The sequence below is a fragment of the Acomys minous genome (assembly GCF_964271855.1).
Source record: "Acomys minous genome assembly, chromosome: 10".
NCBI lineage: Eukaryota > Metazoa > Chordata > Mammalia > Rodentia > Muridae > Acomys > Acomys minous.
Window position 1 is genome coordinate 47103602 of NC_140491.1, and position 16989 is coordinate 47120590.

A 16989-nucleotide genomic window follows, 5' to 3' on the forward strand; every position below is an offset into this window, starting at 1 on the left:
CTCTGGCAGCACACCAGTAGGCTCAGAGTCAGGCGTGGGTATGAGATACCCAGGAAATGACTGCCCTGACTGTATCTCTATCCTAACCCCTGAGTTGTGACGCCACCCAACATGACAGATTACTGATCAGGTTACTTTAAAGTAGGGTGTTGGTAAAGATCAGCAGTTCTCAACCTGTGGGTCGTGACCCCCTTGAGGGTCCAATGCCCCTTTCCCAGGTGTCACCTAAAACCATCAGAAAACAGGCATTTACACTATTCACAACAGTAGCAGAATTGCAGTTAAGAAGGAGCAATGGAAATTTTGTGGCTGAGGTCATCACAGCATGAGGAAAGTTGGGGAGCACTGCTGTAGGTCATCAGGACGAGCCCCCTGTAATCACAGGTGTCAGAGTCTAGCCTTTTGCACTTTGCCTTCTAGCCCCACCCACCTTCTTCAGCGTAGTCATCCTCTTTTCCTCTCCTTTAAGGCATCACGCATGCTAGGGAAGAGCTCTACACTGAGCCATTTTCCCACTTCAAAGACCCTTTATTGGTCTTCAGCCTATTCCCGTTGTCAGGAGTTTTTTCCCTTTTTTTGTTTTTGTTTTTGTTTTTCAAGACAGGGTCTCTCTGTGTAGCCTTGGCTGTCTTTGTAGACCAGTTTGGCCTTGAACTCACATCGATCCTCCTGCCTCTGCCTCCGGAGTGCTGGAATTAAAGGTGTGCACCACCACGCCCGGCTCCCTTTCTGTACAGAACACCCTGTCGGTAAATATTTTTAGCCCCCACCAATCTCTTCCGTCATTGGGCTAACAGTAATTACCAGAATGACTTAACAAACTGTTAGGTTTGAGAGGCCACCACTGGGTGACCTTCAAGCAAGCAGTTATTAAAGAGCTAGAGTAGCAAGGTGAGGGAAAGGCATTAATCCACTGGGAGGGAGCGGAGTTCGTTTAAAGTCTCTTGTAATAAAAGTGGTGGGGGCCGGGATGGGGGTGGGTGGGAGGGTGCCCAGAAGAAATGGGCCGGAGGTCAGATGACATCACCTTACTAGATAAAAAGGCATATTTTATTTCCGGCCTTAGATGGTGTTTAAGAAGTTAAGTTGGAGCCGGGCTGTGGTGGCGCACGCCTTTAATCCCAGTTCTTGGGTGGCAGGGGCAGGTGGATCGCTGTGAGTTCGAGACCAGCCTGGTCTACAAAGTGAGTCCAGGACAGCCAAGGAGACACAGAGAAACCCTGTCACGAAAAACAAAAGTTAAGTTGGTCGTGGTGGCACACGCCTTTAATCCCAGCACTCCCAAGTTAACTCAGGCAGAATATCTGCGTTCAGAGCCAGTACCTACCTAGCTCTGGTCCAGCTATTACATACTGAATCCCTCTCTCAAAACAAACAAACAAACAAACAAAAACAGAAAAACAAAAATCAAACAAACCAAACAAACAAAAGGTTCCATGGGCCTCCTTAGTATGGGGTAACACCATCTAATTTTTTGGTTTTTTTTTTTTTTGTTTTGTTTTTGGAAAGTCAGGTCCCAAAGAAGGGGTTGGTTCAACTTGGTTCTTCTGCGAACTATGAACGATTGCAGGGCGTGTGGCAGGATCTGAGTCTTCACAGCAGCTGGAGGTCTGATATAACATTTATCTTATAGGTTAGCCCTCTGTGCAGTAATTTAAACCCAGTGAGATTAGCCTCAGACTACCCACAGAACCGTTCCTCTGCGCAGGTGTAGTGGCGGCAGCCCTACAGTTTCTCGGTGGCATCCAAATGGGCCTTGCTGCTTCCTTTCAGCCAGAACGCGGTCGGATCCTAACCATAACCTAGCAGGCAAAGCCTGCTCACGCCACCCTGTGGGTCAGGGAAGACTGAGGCGTCCGGGAGGCACCCAAGACTTGAAGGACGATAAGGAGAGCCTTTGCGGACGCCCCGGAACGAAACGCAACAGCACAAATTTGTAGCAAAGCCGGAAGCCCACACCGAAGAACTTCCGGGAAGTGACGTATCCTCGGGAGCTGATTGGTGGTTGTTGTGTCCCGCGTGCTCAGTGTCAGCGCGGAGGCACGCCATGGAGGACCAAGAAGCGCTGGGTTTTGAACACATGGGGCTGGATCCCCGGCTCCTGCAGGTATGGGGAGAGCTGTGGAGCTGGGACTTGGCCTGCCGCTGCATTCCGCGCCTCTTGAGCCGCGTCCCCTTCCTCCTTAGGCTGTCGCCGACTTGGGCTGGTCGCGACCTACGCTGATCCAGGAAAAAGCCATCCCTCTGGCGCTGGAGGGGAAGGATCTCCTGGCTCGCGCCCGCACAGGCTCCGGAAAGACGGCAGCGTATGCTATTCCGATGCTGCAGTTGCTTCTCCACAAGAAATCGGTGGGTATGAGGAAGGATGTCCCAAAAGTCCGAGGAGGGAAGTGCCCATTTATGCAAAGGTTGGTCTTTTAACTGAGTTAGGTGGGCCATGGGGAACCTGGTCCATTAGCGGCATAAGCTCCGAGCTGGAGTTTGGGTTAGTTACTTGCCTCTCAACCCAGACCTTGCTGCTCCTACCACCAAGGAAACCCCACCCCACCCCTTTTTTTTTTAAATCTAGAAAGGGCACATCAGCTCCATACCTAGTATGTGTTAAGTAATTTCAGACACATAGCAAGTCATTTAAAATTTTAGTATCAGGGAAAGCTCTCCAGGCAGTGTTCTGAGGTGGGCAGAGTTAAGAGTTTATCAGAACACAGCTAGGTGACTGTGTTGCAGTGCACAGTCCTCACTGTTTGGAAGAGGTGGAAAAAGAGCATCAATACTTTTTTGGGGGGCAGGAGGGGGAGAGACAGGGTTTCTCTGTGTAGCCTTGGCTGTCCTGCACTCACTTCGTGGCCTAGAACTCACAGAGATCCACCTGCCTCTGCCTCCCAGAGTGCTGGGATTAAAGGTATGCGCCTTGAGTCCTTTTAACGGTCTTTAATTCATGTTCTTACAGACAGGTCCTGTACTGGAACAAGCTGTGAGAGGCCTTGTCCTTGTTCCTACCAAGGAGCTGGCTCGGCAGGCCCAGTCCATGATCCAGCAGCTGGCTGCCTACTGCTCTCGGGATATACGAGTGGCTAATGTCTCGGCTGCTGAAGACTCAGCTTCTCAGAGGTAAGTGGAAGCCGCAGGGCTCTAAAGGATCCAAGCGGTGCAAAAATGTGGCCTTGGTTTTTGTGAGTAGCAACACAGGGCAGGTCTGCCAGAGAGAGGTTCTGGCTGCTCAATTCTCGCTGCCCATACCTTTGCCACCTATAGAGCTATGTTGATGGAGAAGCCGGATGTGGTGGTGGGGACGCCATCCCGAATATTAAGCCACCTGCAGCAGGACAGCTTAAAACTCCGTGAGTCCCTGGAGCTGCTGGTGGTAGATGAAGCTGACCTTCTTTTTTCCTTTGGCTTTGAGGATGAACTCAAGAGTCTTCTCTGGTAAGGGAGAAATGGAAGTGGTTCCTAGTGGGACCCTCTGGGAGTCTAGACTCCGGGACTGGAGTGGGACGGGTGGAGCTGGAGCCTGATCAGGCTCTGTTTTTTCTTTCAGTCACTTGCCTCGGATTTACCAGGCCTTTCTCATGTCAGCCACTTTCAACGAAGATGTACAAGCTCTGAAGGAGCTCGTACTACATAACCCGGTAAGGGTTGGTGGTGAGCATCTGGAACTGGGGCCGGGGACACCCAGACTTGTCGTTCCTTCTCAGAGGAAACTTGGCAGTTGGCGTAGGACTGTGGTTGGCTATGTTGTCCCTTGCTCTTAGTCACTAAAAGGAAGTCACCTAAAATCATTATAGATTTCTAGGTGTCCCTAGTCCAAACTATGCTTTGCCTAGGTTTACCTGGGGTCTCTGTGTCTTTGAGGGGAGCCAAATTCTAAGACCAGAGTTCACTTCAGAACCATTGTGCAGACCTTCTGTACTGTATCTTGTCGCCTGTGTTTGTTTTTGAGGCATACACTGATGTTATAGGCATTGCTTGTGTTTCCATATACCATAATAGGTAGGAGATTTTGAGTTCTTAGTTTACAGTCTTGCGGGATGTAGGGTGATGGCTTACACACCAGAAATCCTTAAAGGCACATCTTTTTTATTTTTTATTTTTAAAGATTTTATTTATTTATTTTATGTATGAATGCTCTGTCTACATGTATACCTTCAGACCAGAAGAGGACATCAGATTCCAGCATAGACAGTTGTGAGCCACCATGTGGTTGCTGGGAATTGAACTCAGGACCTCTGGAAGAGCAGACAGTGCTCTTAACCACTGAGCCATCTCTCCAGCCTGGCACATCTTTTTTAAAAAAAATATATATTTTTTTTATTAATTTATTTATATTACATCTAAATTGTTATCCCATCCCATGTATCCCATTCCTTCCTCCCTCCCACTTTCCCCCTACTCCCCTCCCCTATGACTGTGATTGAGGGGGACCTCCTCCCCCTGGATATGCTCATTGGGTATCAAGTCTCTTCTTGGTTAAGGCACATCTTGCCCTGAATGAAGGCAGGTGCTTTGGTCGGTGAGGCAGTGGCCGTAGAACCTCTTCTCTGTCTTTCCTGATCACAGGTCTGTCCTCTTCCTAGGTTACCCTTAAGTTACATGAGTCCCAGCTGCCAGGGCCAGACCAGCTACAGCAATTTCAGGTGGTCTGTGAGACTGAAGAAGACAAATTCTTGCTGCTGTATGCCCTGCTCAAGCTGTCACTGATTCGGGGTAAAGCCTTGCTCTTTGTCAACACTCTAGAGAGGGGTTACCGGCTGCGTCTTTTCCTGGAACAGTTCAGCATTCCCTCCTGTGTGCTAAATGGAGAACTCCCGCTGCGCTCCAGGTTTGTTCCGGGTTACGGTCTATGTCTTTTTTTTTTTTTAATGTTCGTTGGTGCTTTACCTGCATTTATGTCTATATGAGGGTGTTGGATCCCCTGGAACAGAAGTCACAGACAGTCGTGAGCTGCCATGTCGGTGCAGGGAGTTGAACCTGGGTCCTCTGGAAGAGCAGCCAGTGCTCTTACTCACTGAACCTCTTTCCAGCCCCATGGTCTATGTCTTGTGATAAAGACATGGGGTTTTGTGCTGCATTTGTAGTCTAGGCTGGCCGTGAACTGAGGCCGTCCTCCTGCCTCCGCTTTTCAGGTGCTGGGTTTAAAGCTGTGGGCCACCTCGCACAGCCTGGCCTTTTTTCTTCTCTCCTTCCCTGCCTCCTTGCTATGCTAGGGATTGAACCTTGCCTTGCCTTGCCTATGCTAGACAAGCACTTAGCCACTGAGTTGTGCACTTAGCTCCATGCTCCTGTTCCTTTTTAAATTTATTTTAAAGATTTATGTGTTATTGTGTTCTGCCTGCATGTGTGCAGGGGCACCAGATCTCATTATAGATGGCTGTGAGCCACCATGTGGTTGCTGGGAATTGAACTCAGGACCTTTGGAAGAGCAGCCAGTGCTCTTAACCTCTGAGCCATCTCTCCAGCCCCTCCAGCTCCATTTTCAACTGAGGAAACTGAGGCAGGAGCCTGAAGATGATAAAAGAGATTAAAGGGGACAAGTAGGGGAGGACGGTGCTAGGACTGGGGAGAGCGCTTGTGCTCACCGGGCCAACCGTTCCTCTCGGATTGCAGGTGCCACATCATCTCTCAGTTCAACCAAGGCTTCTATGATTGTGTCATAGCGACAGATGCTGAAATCTTGGGACCCCCAGTCAAAGGCAAACGGCGAGGCCGAGGGCCCAAAGGAGACAAGTGAGTCCACATTTCTCTTTTCTCAGCACATGTCAGACTGAAGCTGAGTATGCAGAGCAGGTTGCCAGACGTTCTTGATGGTTACACTGGGCCGCCTTTGGGCCCTTGCTCAGTTTCCCGGACAGACTTGGAGAAGCAGAGAGGATGGTAAAAGGTGATTCCTGTGTGTGCAGCACAGAGTGTCAGGCTGGGCATGGGTGAGGTGACTTATAGCAGACATGGTCTAGGCAGCCCTGGGCATGTGGCTATGCTGCACAGAGAATGTGCTTTGAGGGGAAAGGGACACTCTCTAGCCTGCTTGAAGAGTCTTTTTTTTGGGGGGGGGGGTTGGTTTTTCGAGACAGGGTTTCTCTGTGTAGCTTTGGCTGTCCTAGACTCGCTATGTAGATCAGGCTGGCCTCGAACTCACAGGAATCTGCCTGCCTCCTGAGTGCTGGGATTAAAGGCGTACACCACCATGCCTGGCTGGGTCTCAGAACTCTTGTAGGTTAGGGTGTTCTGCTGGTTCCCAGAACTGAGGTCAGGGCAAGGGTTTGGCCAGATGTCAGAACTCCATGCCACCCCTCAATCTCTCTCCCCCCCCCCCCTCCTCGCTGGCTCCTGGAATATTCCTACTGGCTGATTCAGGGTTGTTTTCTCAGGGCCTCTGATCCGGAGTCAGGTGTGGCTCGGGGCATAGATTTCCACCACGTGTCTGCTGTGCTCAACTTTGATCTTCCTCCCACTCCAGAAGCCTATGTCCATCGAGCTGGCAGGTCAGTGGAAGGGGAGTGTGGTGAGCTGGCGTGTGCTGAGGGGGCTGAAGTGATCTGGACAGAGCCATGGGCTAGTGCTGCATGCTTGCTGCTCTCCCCTGCAGGACCGCTCGAGCTGACAACCCAGGCATAGTTCTGACCTTTGTGCTGCCCACAGAGCAGTCCTCCCTGGGAAAGATTGAGGAGCTTCTCAGTGGAGGTAAGAGCCCTGCTCCGTGACCCTGGGTCTAGAAGCCGGCTTCTCCCATTGCACCTTGCAACCCCAGTATCCAGAATAGTTGTGCGCGCCTGTCATCGCAGAACACAGGAGACTGAGGGAGGATGATTGACAGTTTGAGGCTAGCCTGGGGTACATAGCAAGAGGCTATTTTTTGGTTGTTACTTTTAAACCAAAGAATGCGGCTCGAGAGATGGATCCATGGTTAAGAGCACTTGCTGCTCTTTTAGAGGACCCAGGTTTAGTTCCCAGCACCCGTTTGGCAGTTCATAGCCATCCGTAACTCCAGCACCATTTTTTGGCGTCTGCGGGCACCAGGCATGCAGGCAATGCACATAATGTGCATAAAGATAAAACATTTGCATATAAAAAGTAAAATAATGAAACCTCTTTCTAAGTCCGAGACGAGAGGGAAGAAACCTTATACCAACACCAAGTGTGGTATCAGGTACTGTAGGCGCAGCACTGGGGAGCCAGCGGCAGCTGATTGAGAGGTCTGTGTCAGCCCAGGCTACGGAGCTGGTTGGAGGCTACCCTGGGCTACATAGTGGGGCCCTGTGTAAAATGCCAAAAGGGCCATCGTGTCGACAGACTCCCTCCACCGCCGTCCATCGTCAGCTTTCCCTGTGTGGCACGAACCGTGTCCTTTCACACACGGTGACTGGGGTGGTCTCCAGTGGTGTGCTCACTGAGCGCCTCGTGGCCGGGGACTGGCTGGATCCTCTGCCCTGTTCTGATTCGGATGCCGTAGGTGAAGTGTGCCTTGTCTTCAGGCAGCAACCATCACCAGGAGGGTGGCTTGTGGCCACAGCAGCCTTGAATTGAGTTGGGGGGGGGTGGGGGACTGAGGACACAATGGCACAGAGGGCTCAAACACACACCCTAGCCAAAGCGCCAGGGGAGCTGCTCTTAGCCCAACTGTAGTACTGCTGTAGCCTCGTTTCAGAGCAGGAAGGAGGCTGCCAGGAAGGCCTGCCATGAGCCCTGCCCTCAGTCCTCACTGTGCCTTCTCTCCAGAGGGCGAGGCCCCCATCCTGCTTCCCTACCAGTTCCAGATGGGGGAGATCGAAAGCTTCCGCTATCGCTGCAGGGTAAGCGTGACAAGGGCGAGAGGGGGGTGGTTGAGGACGAGCCGGGACCCAGGGATTGCACCCGACTGCCGAGCACTCAGGAGTAAGGCTGCCTGATCCCTGGTCCACCACAGGATGCCATGCGCTCAGTGACTAAACAGGCCATTCGAGAGGCGAGGTTGAAGGAGATCAAGGAGGAACTTCTACACTCAGAGAAGCTCAAGGTGAGGGCAAGCTTGGAGCTGACAGTTTGGGAGACTGGCTAAGCTCTGAGTGGTGAGAAACAGCTGGGCAGTTTGCTGGCCTTTGGCAGGGAGAGACAGGGAACCAGCTGAAAGACAGCTGCCCTGCTGGGAGGTCGGTGGGTTCTTGGCATTAGTCACAAGTGAATGTGTGTGCGTGTGCGTGTGCACATTACATCCTTTTTGGAAGCCAAAGATGGAAGCCCTGTAGCCTTGAGGGATCATACCAGGAGCCTTAGAAAGTACAGGCCATACCTGGATGTTAGACATGGGAAGCCAGGCGTGGTGGCGCGCGCCTTTAATCCCAGCACTCAAGAAGCAGAGGAAGGTGGATCTCCATGAGTTCGAGGCCAGCCTGGTCTACAGAGTGTGAAAATAAATAAATAAATAATCAGACATGAGAAAGTGTGTTGGTGGTGTAAGATGACTCTGGCATATGAGAAGGGACTACATTCCAAAGCCTCCACAGATGACACGTTTCTAGAAGGTGGCAATATTCGGTTCTGCTGCAGCATGCATTGGCACGCTTGGCCAGCAGAGGTCAGCAGTGCAAGCCATCAGAAGCCTGTCCTGGTTGGTGCTAGGCTGTGGCTCTCGAGGGTGACAAACAAAGTGGTAGGCAAACTTCATGGTGACAGTTAGTGCATCTTAAACTTTGTTCCCTCTCTGCCTGTCAGACGTATTTTGAAGACAACCCCAGGGACCTCCAGCTGCTACGCCATGACCTGCCCTTGCACCCAGCAGTGGTAAAGCCTCATCTGGGCAATGTCCCTGACTACTTGGGTGAGTGTTGCTGAGGGTCAGGAGACTGGAGGAAATGGCCTTGCGCTCCTGGCCATCTTCCGCCAGCCCCTGAGCTGGGTGCTGGGAAAGCTTGTGTGTGAGAGGACCTAGAGACCCGGGCGGTACAGCATGTGTGAACATGAGCAGCTGTGCCGCTGTGCACCGGCTCATGTGGACTTGTTCACCCATCCATCTCTTGGTAGCTCTGCTGTGTTGTGCAGATGAGGAGGCCGAGGCTATGCAGCACATTCCAGGATTTGGCTGGGAGGGAGAGTGAGCCAGTCAGGGTGTCCTGTGTTCTCAAGAGGCCGAGCACATTGGAGGGAGACTCCTGGGCTCAGGACCGTGTGCAGCAGAGTGCTGTAGACTGGTAGGCACCCACTGAGGCATCCGTGTTTGTAGGCAGGAGCTGGTGAGGGACGCACAGGGCAGAGGGAGGAGGGTAGTCATTCAGCAGCCCCTCTCACCTCATGAAGGCTCTGGGTGACACGTCGTCCTCTCTGCATGTCCACTGTGGGCTGTTCTTGGTGCCGAGTACTCATGCTTTCCATGCTTACAATAAGAATAAAGGAGAAGAGTCCATGAGAAGGGCGCTGGGCAGTTAGCCAGGCCCCCCACCATCCTGATCTTGCTGTCTGGATTGGAGTGACTTTGCTGATGTGATGTTGCTGCTTAGAGTGACAGGAAGGGCCGGGCAGTGATGGCACACACCTTTAATCCCAGCACCTAGGAGGCAGAAGCAGGCAGATCCCTGTTAGTGTAAGGCCAGTCTTGTCTATACAGCCAGGGGTACAGAGAGACCTTGTCTTGAAGGGGGAAAAAGGTGACAGAAGGTATAGGAGGGACATATCAGGGCAGAAAAGGTGTAGTGATGTGAAAGGGCCGAGGAAAGGTGGGAGCACAATAGTGCTGGAGGGGGTTCCTAAGGGACAGGGAGCCGGGGAGACCTCATCCTTGGTCACTGTCTGAAACTCTAGGAGGGTCCCTTAGGCCTAAAGGCACTTACTGCTAAGAGTGTGGCCAGGAAGTTTGTGGGAGCCAGGAGAAGATGTGAAGTGTTAGACGTGGCCTAGCCTGGTGGAGTTGAGGTGGGTGCTGTGAGGCCAGGCCCATGCTCGCATGAGGTTTGAGTGCAATACAGAGGGAAGGTTAGGGCAGTAACAGGGCTAAGGAATCTGCAGTTCAGAAGCTATACAAAAGGGAACCCATTGACCTCTCTCTTTTTAAATGCATTTCCCTTCCTGTCTGCATGCCACGTACACACTCTACCACTGCATATACCATAGCTTCTCTCTTTTGTTATGTGTTCTTTGCAGTAAATGTAATCACTACAGACATGATTTAGACAGTGGGAGTATAGGGAGCTAACTTTAGTCTTTTGTTTGTTTTTTAGAGACCCACCCTTCCTTCCTTCCTTCCTTCCTTCCTTCCTTCCTTCCTTCCTGTTTCCCTCTCTTTCTTTCTGATGGTTTTTGGGTCAGGGTTTTCTGTATCTTAGTTGTCCTGGAACTTAATCTGAGGACCAGATTAACCTTGAACTCAGATCCTTCTGCCTCCCGAATGCTGGGATTAAAGGTGTGCACCACTGCTGGGCGTGGTGGCTCATGCCTTTAATCTCAGCACTGGGAGGCAGAGGTAGGCAGATCTCTGTGAGTTCAAAGCCAGCCTAGTCTACAAAGAGAGTGCAGACCAACCAAGGCTACACAGAGAAACCCTGTCTCAAAAAAAAAAGAGAAAAAGAAAAAGAAGGTATGCACTACCACTGCTGAGCTGGAACCATTTCTTGGGCAGGCTTAGAGTCTGCTGCAGGTGTGCAGTAGCGCTGAGAAGGCACTGGGACAACACTGGAGGCCAGGTTTCCCTGAGTAGAGTACACTGTAGCTGGAACTTAGAAGCAGGGCTGAGGCTCCTCCTGACACCCAACATCTCTTCCAGTTCCTGCTGCTCTTCGTGGCCTTGTGCGTACTCGAAAGAAACGGAGAAAGCTGCCCTCCTCTAGGAAGGTTAAGGTATGTCTTCTGAGGATCTTGGGACCATGGCAGGGCTCCATTCCACCTTGCTCTTCGTCTTCAGCAGCTCCCTTGCCTGAGGGACAGATAGGCCTCCCAGGAATACGGGTGTGGTGTGTCCACAGCTGCCCGAAGGCCCTGTTTCTGCCCTCAGCTGGCCTCCCTCACATTGTCTGCAGCAGCTAGCAATGTGTGCCTTGTGGCACAGGGATTTGTCAGGTCCCAGCACTGCTTACTCTGTCTGTTTGGACCATCTGCCTGATTCCCCCAACTAACTGGTCACTCTGCCCCTGTAGAAGGTGAAGACCCAGAACCCACTGCGTGACTTCAAGCGCAGGGGAAAGAAAGCTAAACCCACAGCAACGCCTTCCTGAGGTGGCCTGAATCTGAGGACACTGAGCTGGGCATCACGGCCTGGATGGAGTGGACTTCCCATCCTGTGTGTGTGTGTGTGTTCACTGTCTGCACAGACTGTAACCTGAGGAAGCAGCCTTGGGCACTATCTCCTTGGTGCTGCTGGTCTGCCATCTTGCAGCGTAACAGAATAAAGATTCCAGCTGCCCTTGGCCATGGGCCTCTGGCATGTGGGAAGAAGCTGCTTCCCCAAATCTCCAGAGTTGACAGACTTTCAAAGGTGGGATTTCTTGCTTTGTTGCGGCATTCAGTCCTTGGGACCCACATGGTAGAAGAGAGAACTGACTCCCACACGTTCTCTGGCCTCCACATACATGCCATGGCATTTGTGGCCCCCTCCCAAAGTAAATCCAAAATTAAAGCAACCCAGTAAAGATGAGGTCACAGCAGGTGGGACTAGGGTTTGGAGTCTAGCCTGGCCAGCAGCACGGGACTCGCTGTCTGGATTGTCCACTGCAGTAATTTGCGTTCTTGTGGCCCCATCCCATCCCAGGAAGGTGACACGAGTTCTTGGATGGTCTGTTGCATTCCTCTGCTAGCTGCAACAGGCCCTACACTTTGATGGGGATGAAATGACTTAGGCTGTCAAGAAAATGGTCCCTGTTTTTTCTGAGTCTAAATAGGGAGAGTATGTGGAGCTCATTCTCTTACAGTTTTTGGGGTTTGTTGTTGTTGTTTGTTTGTTTGTTTTGTTTTTAAACTTTTTATTAATTCTTTGTGAGTTTCACATCAATCACCTCAGTCCAACTCGTTTCCCTTTTTCCTTGGATCCACCATCCACCCTTGCAACACACCCCAAAATAAACACCTAAACAGAACAAAGCCTAGAAACCATTTTGTCATGGAATCTGTAGTGTGTCCCACACTACACATCTCTGTCCACACATCTTGTGCATGAACGTTCATTGCAGTGTCATTGGTCTGGCTCCTGTGACATCCCCAATCCTGGATCCTCGCCAGAGCTCCTCCAGGTTGTCCTATTGTTGCTTTGTGTCGTAGAGGTCCTACAGCTTTGGGTCAGCAGAACTGGTCCTTTCACATGACCCAACAGTTCACAGATGATGTACATTTTGGGGTAGGCCAACTCAAAGCCTTGATCTCTGTGGGCCTGGGTAGTAGCTGAACTGGCTACCCTGCCAGCTCTCCCTTATCTGCACCAACAGGACAAGCTCTCCAGCCCTGCTCCGTCAGGCCACCCAACACCACAGTCGTGCAGGAGACAGGGTCGACTTACCTGATCTCATGCCCTTGGGCCTGGCTAACTAGTACCTGTATGTCCAGAGCCAGCAAGGGACTGGGACAGCCCTCATGTTCTCAAGTCCTTGGGGCTGGCTAACTCATGCCCTTCACCATCAGGGCAAACCACCACTGTGTTGCCCAGGCAATGTGCAGCCCACTTTTCTGAGTGGCACAGCTAGTGAGGGGCAGGGCCAGCTCACCCAGTCTCATGACCCAGGAACCATCTTTCCTGACTGCCACAGGTGACTTACTATTGCTGTAAGGAAACACAATGACCTAAGCAATTTGGGGAGGAAAGAGTTAATTTTGCTAACAGTTCATCCTCAAAAAGCAGGAGGAGCTGATGCAGAGGCCATGGAAGGGTGCTGCTTACTAGCTTGCCCTGGGTCCTCCCACATCTATCACTAAGAAAATGGCTGTTGTCATTCCCACAGCCTGATTTTATGGAGACATCTTAACTGAGGCTTCCTCCTCTTAGGTGACTTTAGCTTGTGTCTTTTGTTTTTGTAGTGACAGGGTTTCTCTGTGTAACAACCCTGGCTGTCCTAGACTCCCTTTATAGACCAGGTGATCCGCCTGCCTTTGCCTCCTTGAGTGCTGGGAGTACAGGCGTGCACTACCACACCTGGCTTAGTTTGTGTCTTTTTGACATAAAACTGTCCAGCATATTCATTCTATGCCCAAATGGCCTTGTGGCCATGTGCAACAATTCATTTGCTTTGGTTGGCAGGGTTATCTTTTATGCTCCGCCTGGGAATGACATCTGTCCTTAACCTTAGAAGAGCATATCTAAACATGAACGGGATGAGCCTGTGGCTAGGTATACTTGCAATAGACTCAAGTGGGCTACCCAGGACTGGGAGGCACTGGCCTTGTGAGCCTAGAAAGAATGGGGTGGGGTTTGCCGGAAGCTTGAGGTGTCACCAAGCAGTAGAAAAATCCAGGCAGCCTCTAGTCTTGACATTTTTGCTTATACCTGGTGACTTGCTGTGTCTTAGCCATGATCTTGCCTAGAGTCAGGAACAAGGCAGTCTGCATGTTAGAACTAACTTTGTGGGAACTAAGGATTGGACCCCTAAGCCACAATTGACTTAACAGGTTAGGGTTTATACCATCTGTTTTTTGCCTATAGGAGCTTACATACTAGGGTGGACATTTGAGCAGTACACAAATTGGGAAATCGACATGGCAGGGGAAGCCATGATGCTGAAGGTTTGAGCAGGGCCACATTTGTTTGGAGAGACTGCTGAGGAAGGAAGGGCAAGAAGAAACAGCAGTCTTGGTAGATGACATATACATGTAAATTCCCCAGTACATTTGAAGGTAAAAAGACCAATGTGGTTGTCACCAAGATATGTGGCAGGTTAAAAACTTACCTGGTTGACCTTGGGAATCTGAAGGCCTCCTGTTTAAAAGTGAAAGGACTGCTGGGTTTTTAAGAGAACACCACCCGACCAGATAGTCAGACCGCCATTGATAGTGGAAGACAGGGTGTGTCCAGAAACCTCTGGACCCAGAGCATGGACGGGTCCATGTTGCACACTAATTCCCTGCCTGCACCTGCCAAGGATTAATGATTCAGCTTTTGAGGAACTCATTGCGGGACTTTGGCCTTTACAGTTGATGTTCCTGGGAGCCAATAGCGATAAGGGAGCTTGAGCAGGGAGACAGATGCCTCAGCTCATGGCACCCTCCTTTTCCTGGAAGATAATTACTATGAGATGCCTATCTTACAGGAGGGGCTGCAAAGGGTTCCCTTTCCATTTATGGCAGCCTTCCACTTTCATCCTCTCTCCCTCCTTCCCTCAACCCCCCCTCCTCTCTTTTAAACAACATTAAAGGAAGGAGAAAGTTGGTTCACTGAAGAGGGCCAAGTAGAGAGGGCACGCACACTCCTTTTTCTTCTTATTTTTTTCCTCCTCCTCCTCCTCCTTTTTTGATTTTTTGAGACAGGGTTTTCTCTGTGTAGCCTTGGCTGTCCTGGACTCTCTTTGTAGACCAGGCTGGCCTCAAACTCACAGCGATCAGCCTGCCTATGCCTCCCAAGTGCTGGGATTAACGGCGTGCGCCACCATGCCTGGCTCTCATTCCTCTTGAGATGCCTCTGGAACTGGGTGGGTCCAGCCTTTCTAGCTCACCCACCTGACTGCCCACACATGTATCAGCAAACTGCCGGGATTGCCAGTGAATGTAACAGGTCTCTATGCCTCTAACAGTTACAGAGCAAGGCACATCAAGAGAATCTGTGATGATGGAGCAGCACCCTTCACGTGGCCTGCATGCCAAGATCATAGTGGCTGGGCCAGATCATTACTGGCCATATGGCCTCATAAGGAAAGACACTGCTTTTTTTTTTTTTTTTTTTTTTTTTGGTTTTTGAGACAGGGTTTCTCTGTGTAGCCTTGGCTGTCCTGCACTCACTTTGTAGACCAGGCTGGCCTCGAACTCACAGCGATCCGCCTGCCTCTGCCTCCCGAGTGCTGGGATTAAAGGCGTGCGCCACCACGCCCGGCGACACTGCATTTTTTGAATACCCTGTAAGTGGTGATGTCATGCTATCTGGAGGGCTCCTTTGAAGGCTAATGCAGCACAAAGGTGAAGTGCTGGTGCAGCTAGTCACCTAGCACCCTTACTGTGGCCCCATTCTGTGCTGACAGCTGATGCTTCTCAAGTGTTTATACAGTGGCCCCACCTCCAACTCCCATGCACACCAGGTCACAAAGAGACCTTTATAACATACAGGGGCTTGAGGCTGGGCTAAGGCTCCACAGTGCTCGCCTAGCATGCCACAAAGATGACAGGCTCTGTTTCCAGGGACACTAGGCGCATGCTTGTTCTGCAGATCTAGGGCAGGCTTGGGATTCTGTGTTCCAAAGTGAGGCCAACCCTCTGCTGCCTAGACCACAGTCTGAGCTTTACCACTCATCTGTCTTGCAGGTGGATATGCAGGCCCATCATCTGACTAAGGGATAAGGCAGGTTTCTGTCAATGTCTCTAGTCTGAAGGTTCAGACCTGCTGTGAGGCTGCTCTTTCAGCCAGGGGCCAGTACAGAAGTTCATCTACTTTGAAATTTCAGGAAGGTGAAGAATGTTAATAGAAAACCATGTCCCATCCAGTATTTGGAATGTAATTGTGTTGAAAAAAAATTATTTGGGGCTGAGGATTCAGTTGATGAGCACTTGCTCTTGCTTGACTCCCAGCAGCGCGCGCACACATACACACACACACACACACACACACACACACACACACACACACACACACACACACACGGGAAGAAAAGAAAAAAAGGAGGGGGGCATTGTTTTCTTTGAAATTCAAATTTAGCTGTGCCCTCTGCTTATGTTCTATTTGGCAGGTCTAGGGCATTAACCCTCTCCCACCCGGCATGGCTTCCTCCAGGATGCAGTTCTGGAGTCAGTTTGTGCTTCTGATGATTGTCTCAACTCCTGAAACCCAGTTTCTAGTGACTCACCCCACCCTGCTGTGGGCGTGCCCTGGAGGCAGGACCACGCCAGGTTGTTTGTGTGTGCTCCTTCCTGCCTGCTATACTCATAACAGCAACCTCTCTATTCGTACCCTTCGCCTACTCAAGGATCTTAAAGAAAATGCCCAGTTAGATGGGCCAGAAGCCACAGAAAGAAGTTAGTTGACAGGGCTGGACTCTGCACCCAGCACAGCAGGCTTGACCCAGGAGCTCTCACGTCATCTCCATAACTCAGAGAGCTTAGATGGGAGGTGCCAACTGCACTCCTCTCAAGGGCCGAGAGGTGCCAGAGACCCCATGTTTGACCAGACTGGCTAACAGATGTGGACACCCGTATACCCTTAAACACCAGCTCTGTAGGCAGAGGCTGCCCATCTGAGAGGTCTTGCTTGCAGGCTGCTCTCATGCTCCTTGGTATCCTGACGGTCCACCGTGCAAGTGGTTGGTTTAAGGTTAGAAAATGCAGTGCAGTGTTACAGATGACTAGAAAAGTCTGGAGTCCGTGGATGAAGGCTACCAACCAGCTTTCAGGGCTGCTTCAGGGATTGCATGCTTCACAGTGACTAAGCGGGAAAGGCCAGTCGCCCTGAGCTCATCCCTCATCCCAGCTCAGGCTGGACACAGGACACGTGGTCTCCATGCCCTGTTCCACAGTCTGGGTCTACCCTCCCCTGTTCTGTGGCCAGTGTGTTCTGTCTTCTTTCTTTCTTTCTTCCTTCCTTCCTTCCTTTCTTTCTTTCTTCCTTTCCTCTTCTTCTTTCTTCTTCTTCTCCTCTGTCCTGGACTCACTTTGTAGACCAGGCTGGCCTTGAACTCATAGCAGTCCACCTGCTTCTGCCTCCTGAGGGCTTGGATTAAAGGTGTGTGCAACCACACCTGGCTCGTGTTCAGTGTTCTTGATCCCGCTCAGGTTGAGATCCTCTGCTAGAACCTGTAACTGAGAAATAGGATGCTGGGGGTCACTGGTCAAGGCAGGGGGACCTAACTGCCTTCTCTCTCCTCCAAGCAGCCTTCAAGGAAGTACTTAGATGCCTCACCTTTCAGAGGA

General features: G+C 51.1%; 1 protein-coding gene across 2 annotated transcripts; it reads left to right on the plus strand.

The window, feature by feature from the left end:
* Window positions 1-1969: 1969 nt before the first annotated feature.
* DDX56 (DEAD-box helicase 56) lies at window positions 1970-12036 on the plus strand. Of its 2 annotated transcripts, XM_084800099.1 has the most exons (14): window positions 1973-2107; window positions 2188-2349; window positions 2951-3111; window positions 3256-3426; window positions 3539-3629; window positions 4575-4819; window positions 5605-5724; window positions 6366-6479; window positions 6584-6678; window positions 7714-7787; window positions 7901-7990; window positions 8686-8791; window positions 10727-10800; window positions 11097-12036. In XM_084800099.1, the coding sequence occupies exons 1-14, from the start codon at window positions 2048-2050 to the stop codon at window positions 11172-11174; spliced, it is 1641 nt and encodes a 546-aa protein (XP_084656225.1). In that variant the 5' UTR covers window positions 1973-2047; the 3' UTR covers window positions 11175-12036. The 2 variants fall into 2 exon arrangements, with proteins under 2 accessions (XP_084656226.1, XP_084656225.1); XM_084800100.1 differs by lacking the exons at window positions 7714-7787; window positions 7901-7990; window positions 8686-8791 and having other exon boundaries at window positions 1970-2107.
* The last annotated feature ends 4953 nt before the right edge of the window (window positions 12037-16989 follow it).

What these genes read in the sequence shown, in the direction of transcription:
- DDX56 (XM_084800099.1), top strand. Translation starts at nt 2,048, where the DNA reads ATGGAGGACCAAGAAGCGCTGGGTTTTGAACACATGGGGCTGGATCCC. An exon ending in TGGATCCCCGGCTCCTGCAG is followed by an intron (nt 2,108 to 2,187) that starts GTATGGGGAGAG and finishes CTTCCTCCTTAG; the next exon opens with GCTGTCGCCGACTTGGGCTG. An exon ending in GCTTCCGCTATCGCTGCAGG is followed by an intron (nt 7,788 to 7,900) that starts GTAAGCGTGACA and finishes GGTCCACCACAG; the next exon opens with GATGCCATGCGCTCAGTGAC.